General features: G+C 36.8%; 1 protein-coding gene across 1 annotated transcript; it reads right to left on the bottom strand.

Moving 5' to 3' along the window:
* Positions 1-7,945: 7,945 nt before the first annotated feature.
* Positions 7,946-12,232, bottom strand: dmrt2b (doublesex and mab-3 related transcription factor 2b). The gene is made up of 3 exons (XM_084128306.1): positions 11,633-12,232; positions 10,747-10,843; positions 7,946-9,589 (listed from the first exon to the last, which is right to left on the bottom strand). Exons 1-3 carry the CDS (start codon positions 11,933-11,935, stop codon positions 8,913-8,915), a joined length of 1,077 nt encoding a protein of 358 aa, XP_083984432.1. The 5' UTR covers positions 11,936-12,232; the 3' UTR covers positions 7,946-8,912.
* Positions 12,233-13,706: the final 1,474 nt, after the last annotated feature.

Genomic DNA, 13,706 nt, shown 5'->3' with positions numbered 1-13,706 from the left:
TGAAACCTGGTAAAGTTGTGTTGGTCAGAGCTGCTAGGAGCACAGTAAACTTCCATGTGCCACTTGGGACAGGGAGGGCAACATTTTTCCTATCCCAACTCAGAGAACACTCTCGTCTCATTTCTGCCATTCCCTCTCTATTCATTTCATCACCTTCCCTTGTGGCAAATAGACCGTCCCAGAGGTGCCTGTTTCCATGTTGTAAATGTTTTGTTATCCAGCTTCCGCAAACATTATGTGGAATTGCTGGTGCAAATTGCTCCACTTGTTGATTTATGCTCTGTTTGGCTGGCTGGAACAGTTCAGGGTTTGACGTGCCGAGAGCATCTGGTGCCACAGGTTAATTGAGGGCGATTAAGGTGATTAATAGCTTTGTTTGAAGTAAAAACACGAGACAGAAGGGTTTGTGTTACAGACAAAATGTTCTGCTGGGGTAGAAGCCATCAACAGCCTGAGGGAGAGGAAGCCACAGTCGTAACAAATGTTAGGGGAGGGCAGTGGTGAGGTTGGTGAGTATAGCCTGAGGTATGAGATACAGGTGAAAAGCTCCAGGCCAAATGTTAGCTAGTAATGGAAGCTAGTGCGTGAGCTGCGGAGGAAAAAGCAATATTGACTCGAAGGCTGATTCATATAAAGAGACTCTCTGTGTTGACTCCATTTCATTATTATCTCATGAACCAGTTCTGGCAGAGCATATGCTTTCAAACTAGTTTTTCAGTGATTTGACACAGTTAAGGTATTTAGAGTGTTTTTGAATGATTGGTATGTAGTAGGAAAGTCTGACTTATTCAAATAAGGGGTATTTATACTTGGCCACTGCATGCATTTTTACTAATCAGCTGTCCAATCATGAAACAACCAAATTTAAATGCCCTCCAAGACACATTCGAGACAGATTACCTGGTGGTTTGAGATGCAGGACTATAAGGTAAGTGTAAGGTACACTCAAAAAGTATTTAGGCCTAAATGTAATATTTATGTGTTTGAATTGCATATACATTTTCCATCCATTTGGATTAAAAACACAGTTTTAAAATAAACTAATAAACATAATGAGATGCATATTTGTCAGTCATGGTTTAGTTTAACTATTTGCATCTGCTGCATTTGATTTTTTTATTTTATTTTTGCTGGTATTTCCATTAGTAGCGGAAAGTGCCTTGTATTTTTAATAGTCCTCCTCAAGTCTCAAGTGATATGTCAATAAATATGTAGTATACTTAGTATGAAATCAATCTATTTGGAATACATTTTGGTATACGTTTTTTTCACCAGGGTTCTTCCCAAACCTGCTGATGTCTTCGCTTAGTGCCTTTAATTTTAAGATTTAAGAACTTATTTATCTGCATTACATTTTTTTTGCTCTAATTTGTTGGTTTTATGTTTTCTCTTTTGATGGATTTATATAAATAGACGATAAAAAAGGTGTGATTATATTCCATAACTGTATGCAGTAAACACCAGACTTCCCATATATCATTGCAATATATATCCAGAACTATTAGAATGAATTGCATCCCTTAATCCACCCTGTGGTTTCCGTTACTCTCAGAATTCACAGCATGGATTGTGGTGTCTGTAATAGTAATCCAGTTAGAATAAATAGCCCTTAAACATGGTGTTGTTCTTGGCAGGTGAGCCATCTGTACAGCTGCAGTGAATACAGGGTTTCTCTGCTTTATCACACCATCTCTCCACTCCTTCATTCTGCCAACTCAACACAGTCTCTTTCTCTCTCACTGTCTTTCTATCCATCTGGTGCCTTCTCAGTCTGTCTGTTGCTGCCTCTCTTGCTGTCTCCCTCTCCGTGTCATTTCTTTGCTCTAACTGCCTCTTGGTTTTCTCACTCTTTCTCTCTGCCAAGCCACTGTCATTTCTCAACCTCCCACATCCTTCTGCTGCCCACATTTTTACCCAGCATCATCAGTAAAGGTTTATGTGTAGATAACCCTTCCTCTCCTCCACTGGAGTCCGATGCTGGTGTAATTAATCATGTATAAGTAGGTGCCAATACTTCTGAATGCCATTTTTATGGTGCAGTGACCACATAATACGCAGGGGTGGATTGGCTTTCCTGGTTTCTTGGGTATTATGGCCATCCAGTGGTTTAGAAATATGCTTAAAGGCCAACCAGAAATAAGGAGGGGGAATACGGTGTTATGGTTCACAGTTGTTTTCATCTGTATATTACTTTATATCGCATTAAACTCCCAAGGCGTCCATGCAAGGCATCCATTCCATCCCTGAGGGAGAGCAGTTGAAACTGGAATAAGAATGCTAAAACACTTAACAAGCACATGGATACTCTGCTGTTTGTGGGCCTAGAAGTGTCCAAAAATATTCAGAACAATATAAATGATTAAGAAATATTAAGAAAGCAAAATTAAAATAATTTCAGGAATAACTTTATACCAATTCAATTGATTGCATACATTTACCATTAAAACCCCATGTATTTCTTAAAGGTGCATTGCGCAAGTCTCTGAGTTTTTGCAGAACTATGCCCCCTCTGGCGACAAGCGAAACTGCAATCAGAGGTGTGCACGCTCATGGACCACACGCACACGTGTTTACAGTCATAATGTCTTCAGAGGTAATAAAGTTATAAATCTGCAAGTCATTTTAAATATGTGAAAGGAAAGGCATTTGAGTAAATTACACACTTATGTGTGAGGGGAAAACAGGGGTAGTAGAAAACTTCGTTTTTTGTTTCCATCTATCTCCATGTTGAACTGTTTTATGTGTCTACTGTATCCACTTATGATTGTATTATTATGGAAACACGTTCATGAACAATATAAGTTATTACTTTGTTATTACTTTGTAAAAGCTCAAAATAATAATCATACCATACACAGTTGGTCAACAAAGTACACTCAAATGTCTCAAGGTAATATTCATAGATTATTACATCATTTGTTGTCATAGATTTGCCACGTCCAAGTGATCTGAGGGCGCGGGCGCGGGCGCTTCCTAGTGTGTGCAGACCGGAGATCTCTCCATTTGTTGAAAGCCTTCCCGATGTTGACTCTCGTCTTATTCCGACGCCTGTGGCACTAGACAAAAGTTTTCTTTTCTTTGTCTTACGTGGAGTTTGCGTTGGGGTTTGGAATGAACTACAAGCTGGTCTCTTTGAATCCATCTTTTACTTTTGTCGAAAGTTGACTAAAGTTTTGTTTTGTCACTCGAGTTGTCTTCGCTGATACGGAGAATGGCGGCGAATACACAAACCTGCCAGACATTACCAGGTGAGCGTGAACGCACGCTCATGACGTCACGCCCAGTCTCAAATTCCGTCCCGAATCCCTCTTATTTATTTTACTGTACAGGATTATAGAGGCAATCGCAGTGATCAGAGAAGGGCTCATTCAGCCCATCAGGCAATTGTTTAAGCATGTATGGGTTAGAAAAATGGGTATTTTTAACATGAAATGTTGTGCAATGCACCTTTAAGTATAGTTCTTCCCAAATTGAAAATTCTGTTCTTATTTATATGTCGTTCTAAACCTTTATGACTTTCTAGCTTTAGGTCAAAAAAGTGAGTGCTAAGTTAGTTCCAAAGTAAAAATAGCACTATAAAATGGTCATACTTATAATAGTTTTATGTTGTTTTACCCCCACTCATTCTTTTCCATTGTATGAAAGGAGTGGCCAGGAACATTTTTCATGAATTGACCCTTTCTGTTTCACTAAAGTCATACACATACAGGTTGGGAATGACACGAGGTAAGTAAATAATGACAACATTAATTTATTTTCCTTGTAATTACTACAATATTGTATTAAAATGCCCTTAAGCTAATTTATTTAAGGTTCCTAATTTTGTTTTGGAGGTCTCCTGTAATAAGTTTACATACATTCAAGGTCAAAAAACACTTTAAGTATTTCATAATACATATTGCAGCATCACCTCTTTTTTCACAGTTTCTGAAACTGTTTGATAAAGGATTGACTGTCTCTAAACCCCTACTTTCTGAGAGCCTACTCTGCTCTGATTGGTCAGATTGTGATTGGTCTTACAGCACGTGTCGGAAATGAAATCCATTCCCATATCTAAAGTTCAGCTCCAGAGGCTTCTTCAGCACTGGTATACACAGTGATAAAGAACAATAACGATGGTGTTGGTTTTACCGTATCAATTCAAGCCTGAGTCCTCATCCTTTGGAAGTGCATCCAAAGTGGATTTGCTTTCACATCGCAGAAAACAGCGTCTTTTTGATGTATATCGACTACACGAACCAAACTCTTCTAGGCTTCAGCTACAACAAGCAAAGTGTGGGTCAAAGTGGACATTGTTTGTGATCAGCCAATGAAGACCATAGATAGGCATTATGCAAATTAGTTTGAAACCTATGGAGGTTAGTGCAGGGATTAAGACTGGAATTACTGATGACTTATTTCAGGCAGTTCAGAATTGGTTCTTTCTTTTGGGAGACATTAACTCCATTTATCGTGCACTTTGATCTTTAACACTTTGCAGACCTTGTACATTCATAAACATCTATATTACACACTACATAAGAGGTAATATCCGAAATGGAGCACTTTAAACGCCATTGAAAATAAACAGTTTTCTATGCCTACTTTAATGTCAGTAATATTATCAAATAACAGTTTTTTTTTTAAAAATCTATTATGACATTTTGTACAGCTTTCTTTTAACTATTCTTTAGACTGGAAACTTTTAGTTTCAGCTCCATAATCCTTTTTTCAAAGTCTTCCAGTGGTTATAGAATTTCCATGCTTCTACTGATTCCACATTTCTCAATGAATGACAAATAGTTTGAACCTGAAGAGTATGCAGAGTTTGAATGAAGACTAATGGGCAGAGCATATTGAATCATGCAGAGTAATGGCTCCGGAGGTTTAACATTCAAGAAAGTCTGTGCTTTGTGTTGAATTGGAAAGGTGGATTTTAGGAACTAGGCGGCCCAGGAGAATGTAACAGTATAGCTACACAGCTGCTGCAGTCAGCACAGGTTCGGTGTTGGCTCCAGACGAATGCCACAAAGCAAGAGCCTCACTTTAGGGGACATGAAAAAAACTGACTCCTATGATGGAAGTGGAGGAACCCTTTTCACCCAACAGTAATGTTTTAAGTGTGTAAAATTTCAATCCCACAGTTGGGCTCTTTAAAAAAAGCATGTCTGAACATATATGTATGTGCTGAGAGATTGGTTTTTGAATTTACAGAGACAACATTTAGACTGTAAGAGAGCTCAGATTTTCTCGTTGATGAATCAGTTTGTATCGTGTTGCTGGCAGATCGCTTATTCTGCAAACCAACTTCTAACAGGTTTACAGAAATTCTGTTTTCACCTAAACAGTCAGAACAGTGTAAAAAGATCCTCTCTATATCTGTTGCTTCTGCATTTGTGACCGCAAAGACCTGAGAAAAAGCTAAACAGATTTTCACACAAGCTGGAACAACTTGAAATATTCAGTATTTTGTGTATTATTAAATGCATATCCCAAGTTGTGAGGTACTTTGAAACTGCATAGGTAGTTTTGCAGATCCATCCATGCTGAATATTTTTATAGAAAAACTGAGAAAATATATTAGACACTTTTAAATATTTTAAAACTGTGTTGAACATACACTCAAGCTTTTTGGCACTGGCTCCTTCATAGTTACCCACAACAAATACTTACATAGAAATCAAGACTGTAGAGGTTCTCTGCTTTGTGGAAACTGTCTGTTTATCCCAAGGCCAAAGACACATGACACAAGAGAGTTTTTTTATTGGACGCAGCAGGTGAGCGGCAGAGGGCCAGCCCACCCACACTGAAAGAGACACCCCCTGTTTGGAGGAAGAGGGGAGCCGTGTAACCCAAGAGCAGTGGGGCATGCAGGGGTTTTTCAGGGTTATGCATGCCAAGTGCAGGGTCTCAATCTGGCAAATTCTGCTAGAGTTGGGAGCTGGCAGCAGGATCAAAGCGGCCCCCTTGGACCTTGATACTAAATGTTGTTGATACCATGTCGGGAGAAAGAATATGCTGATATCTAGATTACACAAACAAGTTAGGGTGACTTCATGGTAGAGCAGACTGTGAGAATAAATAAACCTACAATGAGGGTTTGGGGTGCTGCCTTAGAATAACAGTTTTGCCCATTGGTAAACTGTAATGTGGAGTCTACTTGCAAGCAATACTACAAGTGCATTCTCCTCAAATAATAGCATGCGCAAAATTCATGTGTCTGGGGTGTGTGTGTGTGTGTGTGGTTCAGGTATACCCTATGGGGACAAAATGTCCCCACTAAGATGGCAATATCCAAAATCCTTGTTCTTATGGGGAAATTTTTTAGTCCCCACAATGAAAACAGTTTAAATCATACTAAATGATGTTTTTTTTTTTCAAAATCTAAAAAATGCAGACAAGTGGTCTGTGATGGGTAGGTTTAGGAGATAGAATATGTAATTTGTTCAGTATAAAAATCATTATGTCTTCTGTGCCCATAAAACGTGAAAACCCAACGTTTTTCTTGAACACCAAATCAGCAAATTAGAATGATTTCTGAAGGATCATGTGACACTAAAGACTGGAGTATAGGCCTAATGGCTGCTGAAAATTTAGTTTTTCAATCACAGAAATAAATTACATTTGAAAATATATTCGAATGAAAAACAGTTATTTAAATTGTAATAATATTTCACAATATTATACTGTTTTTACTGTATTTTTGATCAAGTAAATGCAGCCTTGGTAAGCATAAGAGACTTCTTTCAAAAAAACATTAAAAAATAATTACCGATTCCAATTTTTTTAACAGCAGTAATGTATTATGGATTATGATTTAGGGAGTATGCAAATATGTTTACTTATATTATTCAAGTAAACATATTTTGTGACAAAAAAGATTAATATGGCATTGTTGTGAAGTACTCTCTCCATTGCTCCTCATAAAAAGTATTATGGCTTCTAGTAACTGAGGCTTGTGGTATAGATCATGATTATCATTTGAAAATGCTAATGCTTTTCTGCACACTTCTCATCAGGTTTATTTTTTTTTTTTTTTTTTTTTTTTTTTTAAAGTGGACCACAAGAGCACTGAGATTTCCCCCCTCAGCCTACGGTTCTTCAGGAAGGCTCCTAATGTAAAGCCCCTATCTTCACTGGAAGATGTGCTGAGATATAGAGACAGACACAGTGTTGGGCATGATGCCATCACACGTTGACGCCACACGGTCCGGAGTTGTCAAAACTATCAGGCTTCCACATCAAAAAACTGAAATGGAAAATAAAGAAAGGATATAAAAGAGAGGATTTACATTGTTTGTGGGTTAAACTAACCCAGTCTACGGGATAGTGATACACTCCCAAAAATATTGCATAATGTTGCTAAGCCAACGCATTTACTTGCCTATACAGAAATGACAGGAAAAAGAAGACTTATGAACATCCTGATTAAGATTTAAAAAGTAAAGGGGGAAAATATACTGAATAATTTGTTCTCCTGAGCTCATATTAGGAGTTGTTCTGCCTCTGAACCCTCAGGCACGTGTATTTCTGCTCACCCGTTTAGTTTTACACTTTGAGTTGGTTCTGTCTGAGAGTCCTTTTCATCGTTATTTTTTTTTTAAATTTAAAATATTTTATGAACACCGCAGAAACAGTTCAAAGCACCTTTGTGGGAGCCTGTGTTACTTAAATACACAGATGTACAGGCATCACTTCAATCCAACCACTGTATGAACTACATCATTAATTCACATTAAAGGAAGAGAAAGAGAGAGAAACTAATCTTTTTTTTAGCACTCTTTCATTTGATCCTCAGCCACCTCTGAGTTTACATCAGACTTTCATGTTTGAAATTTAAAAATATTTTTTTTTTTAAATAGGACTAGTCATGACTATTTAAATTCACAAGAAAGAAAATCGCAATGTTTTTCTAACTCTAACTTTTCCAAATATTTTAATGTAGAGAACAAGAGAGTATAAAGTGTAAAGGTTAGTAATAAGCATGTATTTATTCTACAAGATATTCTGTAAAAATTTCACATTATTAAACAGGATTATAAAACTTTTTTGGTTAAAAATAAATCAAATATGTTTCAAAGAGTTTTATTAAACAAGATTATTTAGCTTTCCAGAGCAGTGCTTCTTTGAAACTTGTGTGCCAAGCTGCAAGATACTCAATTTAAAGTAGTTAAACCACTAGTTAGGTAGTTATAGCTATTTCCTAAAATAATTACATAGGCTATTTTAGGGGGGCAATAAAAAATTAAAAAATTAAAACACTATTAGATTATATACCGTAATTTATTATTACTATCAGAGTATATAATATTGATCTGGCATATTGAATAGACAAGTTTAATAGTAGAAGGATTTTGATTCATCCCAGTAACTTATTTTGATTCCTTTAACCTAAAAGTTCAGCTTTGTACAATAAGTGACGCTAAATGCAACTAATAAAACTATAAACACCATATTTATAAAACAGGGACATAGACATAATGAATCATTTATGAACAGGTTTATCAATAAACTCAAATAAATCAGACTTCTCAACTTTACTAGAGAGAGAGAGAGAGAGAGAGAGAGAGAGAGAGAGAGAGAGAGAGAGAGAGATTATCTCCTCCACTCACTCAACAGTGTGAACTGCATTAATGTGATGTGTAGCATAAAATGTGCACACATGTAGCATTTTGGCACTCTACACTGTTACTAGATGAAAAATGTAGCTCGTCATTGGAAAATCGACATATTCAACAAGTCGACAAATACCTAGTAGCCAGGTAATGTTAATTTAATATATAACTTGAAATGTTACAAGATTATAGTAACTAGAAATTATAGTAAGCAAGATTAATAAATGCTGTAAAAAATGTTATTGTTAGTTCATGATTCATAATGTTAACAAATTGAACTTTACAGTAGAGTGTTAGCTTTGGAAAAAATGATTCTTATCATCTCATGAGCAATGCCTCTACAGAAAAGGGTAATGGTCGAGTTACTGCTTTTTTGATGGGGTCTTTATCTGCACCCTCCACACAGTCCACGTGTCCCAATGACCTGCAGCATCTGTGTGGTGATTTAGCTTGTACCAGCATGTCTGCCATATTCACTGAGGGAGGAATGTCTTGCTTTGACATGATGTCAGCAACTACAATTTTTGGTTTGACAGACCTATCAGAAAACCCGCTGTCCGGCATGTTTTTAAATATGTTGACACCTGGGCTTGTGCTGTAAGGCCTGTAAGGTAAAATGTCCCAGTTCTCACACACTCTTAGAGAGATGCTATCTGTCAGTGTGTCTGTGCTGCAGTCCAGAGTCTTGGATTTAAGCACTTGCTGACGGAAAGGGAGATCACAGTCTGTCAAAGGTGGGCCGCTTTTAGACACAGGCATGTACGTGGGCATGATCGGGTCTGACAGGGGGAAAAAATACGGAGAGGGAACGGAGGGCACCACAGCCTGGAGGAGGAGCGCAGGCAACTCTTCCATCTCTCTTTGCCTCATCTCTCTTTCCAGCATCACAGTCTCCAGCTCTTTATCAGCAAACGCTCTCCTCTTCCTCATCCGAACACTAACTGGGGGTTGGTGGATTCTCTTTGGCCAGTCTTCCAGCACAGGGGGCTTGTAGCCTACAGTGTGACAGAGGATCAAGAGTCACATTTAAATGTATCCATTTTAGAAGAGTCTAGCAGATTAAACTGTTTTACATATACAGTGTATATACACTGAGATACTGTACTTTGAATTCAAGTATTCAAGTAGAGCCTCTAATCTGGATTATACACTACCATTCAATAGTTTGGGGTCGGTAAGAAATATTGAAATATTATTACAATTTAAAATAACTGTTTCTATTTTAACAGATTTTAAAATGTAATTTATTGCTGAGATGGCAAAGCTGAATTTTCAGCAGACATTACAGTCTTCAGTGTCACATGATCCTTCAGAAATAATAATATGTTGATTTGGTGCACAAGCATATTTTCTTATTATTATCAATGTTGAAAACAGCTGTGCTGCTTAATATTTTTTGGGAAACAGTGATAATTTTTTTCAGAATTCTTTGATTGATAGAAAGCATTAATTTCAAATATAAGTCTTTTGTGACTATAAATGTCTTTACTGTTACTTTTTTCAGTTTTTCTTTTAAAAGGAAAAGCAGAGCGTTTGATGTCAGCATGTAAGTGCTATGCCATATTGTACAATCTTAACTATGTATGATTAAATGGTTAGTTCAATTTTTTATTTGTATCTAGCAATGATTTTTCTGTGCTGACCATGACCATATCAAAACAGATCTGTAGACCTTTTATTTTCTGTTCTGACACATTTGAGCACCACTGCCATAAAGTTCCTTTGAATGCATTTTGTAATTACTATGAAATTAAGTGTATAAATCATTTTCACCTACTTTCAAATGAATTAAAAATACATATCATAGACATATCAAGTTAAAAAAGTATAACTTCTTTAAATATTCTAACTGAACAAAAACACATTAAGTGTATTCAAATTTATGATAACAATAAAATCACTTTGTCTTTGACCTTAATGTTGACAGCGAGAAACACATCAGGGAAAATCAAACTCCAAAGCAGTTATATGAGGCATTTTTTTTGTAATTCCTCTCACCATTTGCATAATTTTAATTACCTTACATAAACATAAACAGATTTATTCCCAACAGAGTGTTCTGTAGCATAACGGGTAAACTAATCCAGTTTCTCCCGATGTTGCCTTTCAGGGTGCAATTGTGTTAATGAGATGTGCGTTAATTAAGACTTACCCTCTAGAATACTCTTTGCCAGGAGACTAGGTGCCCTCGTGTAGCGCTGGTAAGCTGTGCGTCTGAGAACAGAGGTATTTTTTTTACCTTTTTTGCCCTGTCAAAGAGAAAGTACAACTCAGCATTAATTCATGGGATAGATACTGTGAAATGATATCTTAGACAACTTTTAAATAACTGCATATCAATTACTACTCAAATGCAACACATTTATGTTGCTTGCTCTCAATAATTTTGTGATGAATTGATAAAACTTGGTAAACATTATTTTTTAACAATAGTATGTTTTGAAAACCACTGTAAAGCATTTTTGCATTTGTAGAAATATGTCAAAGTTCCTCAAGATCAGAATTACCATACCTTGAAGTAACAGGGTATTCTTTGAAGTGTTTTGTAAATACCATTGTACTGTACACGAATATAGTATAATTCAGTTTAATTTTATGTATAATAGTACCATGTTATATTATAACCATCTAATACCAGTACACCATGATACTGCCACAGCACTCATTTTCTTATAAGTAACTTCTATGTAACAGACATGTCTTTTTTTTCTTTTGCAGAAACATGATTATGCCTATATGTATTAATATATAATTGTATATATAACTCAATATATACAAAATTCTAATAAATTTAAAATAATATATACATAATTCTAATGAACTGTAGCCTATAATAAGTATAGGCTATATATAGCCTATAATTTGTAGTAGCCAATAGGCATAGTTTGCTAAAAAGTTTGAAGTTCAAGTCTGCTAGGCAAGTACACAGCTGCTCAAATGCTTCAACAAAACACTGTCACTTTGTTTGCAAATAACAACATTTTTAGTTCCACCGGAGCGCACAGAAAGCTTTAAAAGACCCTGCTCAGTGAACCAACCTCTGTGGCCTGCTGTCTCCGCAGGGCGACTTGTGCTGCCATCACTCTCTGTCTCTCTACGACCAGCAGACAGTTCGCGCACTGACAGTCACGCCAGCGACACAAGCGCTTGTGGCCCTTGAGGCGCGACACGACGCCGTGATTCCTGCAGCGAGCGCACTTCGGGCTGCGGCTGAGCCTGCGCGGCGCTGGAGCTTCATCCGTCCTCATCCTCTCCCCGTCAATGTCTTCAGCACATTCCGCGTGGAGGGAATCTAGGCGGGTCACATCTACCTGTGAGTCTCTATCCGCTTTACTGGACATTTATAAGCCGTTCTCATGAACCGACGCTGCTCATCATATGCAAGCTTGATATTTTCCAATTACGCAAGCAAAGGAAAGCCTTAGTGGAAACTGCAGGCAAGAGTTTTGTAATTGTAAGCCATTCAGCTGTGCTGGTGAATCTGGCTGTTTGCTGGAAGGAGCCTCTCACCTGGCTTGCCAGTGGATAAAGCTACTGTCGGAATGACGCAGTGATTGATCTCATAGTTACCAAGTTTCAGCTCACCTTACCCACTTCTCAATATTTAACTTTCCTCGTTGTGAGTTATTGACAACGTCACGCGGTTAATGATGCAACGCAAACTCCTCCTATCTGCTCCTGTTACTCTGGGCTGTTACCTTTATCAACACAAGACAAAGGTTTGTAACCCACTTTATGATGATTTTTTTCTTCTTCTTCAGTTAGGGGAACTTCTTGGATGATTTAAAAGTCCCTAGTCAAACTTTTTATATCCCCTCTATAGTAAATACATAAAAAGTGCTAAAATCAGGATACTTCCATTGTGCAATTCATAATTTCACATCATTTAATTCATCACTTCATATTAATAACAAAGAGTCCAAATTTAATTTCCATCGTGACAACATATTGTTTTATTCAATGTTTATTTACTGCTAGCTAACAAGCGAAGAGTAAAAAGTGTCCCTAAATGAAGAATCATTCATGTGTATATTTAACACACACTTAGTCCTGTCACACGGAATATTTTAAAAGTAGGCCTCATTCTTCAATGTTACAGTAAATATTGTTCCAGCTGTTAAGGTACATGCCCAAAATGCTAGATTATATGTATAGAATTATAATGAATTGAACTTTATGTAGGCTAATAATATTTTATTAGTCATTTAATGTTGGTGTGTCATGGCTAATGGCAATTCCCTCACAGCAAACGTGTATATTAATTATTGAATTAAATAACATTTAGTCCCACTCCACAATTGAGTGTTTTTGTTCTCCCTCGAGCAATGCTTTTGAAATTCCACTAAAATGCACTGCATTCAAATGTAGGACACTTAACATTTACTCAACCTAGAATATCAACAGTATAATGTGCAGCAGTCTGCAATAACTTACAAATCATGTGTCCAATGTTATACCAATCCAGTGTATTGTAATATTTTTGTACTTGCAATGTTTTTGTTTTATTGTTCATTGAACCAATAGTGAATAGCGTTGTTTTCATTTAATTCTATACCACATATGTCTCTTCAATATTTAATTAATATATTAAAGCACAATTTTATTCTTCTCTTACAGTCAACAAACATAACTCTGTTCTCTGATTCCTAGTTCAGGATTTTAAAGACACATTATGTGCTCTCACATCTTCACTACTGTATGTGGCTTTTGCAGCTCTTAGTGGACAGTGTGATTGACCTCTGCGACGCCCCCATGTGGACGCTCTTTGTATCATCAGGACCTGCTGGGCATTAAATATTGTTACCTTGGGTGCCCCCCTCTGCTATATACAAGTAATCACACTCAGAAAAAAATATGTCTTTGGCATATTGTTAGTCTTCACGTTAATGAAATGAATGTTGTTTCTGTGTGTACCATTCATATTTAGGTATTATTATGATATTCACTATGGTAATACTGATCTTTAAGTAGCATTTTATAATGATGGGTGCTGAAACTGATTTAATAAAAACCACACACACTTTGAATGCTATTATTAATATTAATATTCCCTGGCTCACATTCTGTGTAATGCTGCACCTATATAGACAAGCCATCCTTAGAGGCCTCTAA

The sequence above is a fragment of the Abramis brama genome (genome assembly GCF_963993115.1).
Source record: "Abramis brama genome assembly, chromosome: 11".
NCBI classification, from domain to species: domain Eukaryota; kingdom Metazoa; phylum Chordata; class Actinopteri; order Cypriniformes; family Leuciscidae; genus Abramis; species Abramis brama.
The sequence above is the reverse complement of the archived record's forward strand: the minus strand, read 5'-3'. Positions and strand labels throughout refer to the sequence as shown.

Bases quoted from the DNA above. Each gene is read 5' to 3' on its own strand.
- dmrt2b (XM_084128306.1), bottom strand. From the start codon at position 11,935: ATGTCCAGTAAAGCGGATAGAGACTCACAGGTAGATGTGACCCGCCTA. The intron at 10,844-11,632 runs GTTGGTTCACTG...TCTCTTTGACAG, and splicing joins GGAGACAGCAGGCCACAGAG to GGCAAAAAAGGTAAAAAAAA. The intron at 9,590-10,746 runs GTAAGTCTTAAT...GTCACACTGTAG, and splicing joins GGCAAAGAGTATTCTAGAGG to GCTACAAGCCCCCTGTGCTG.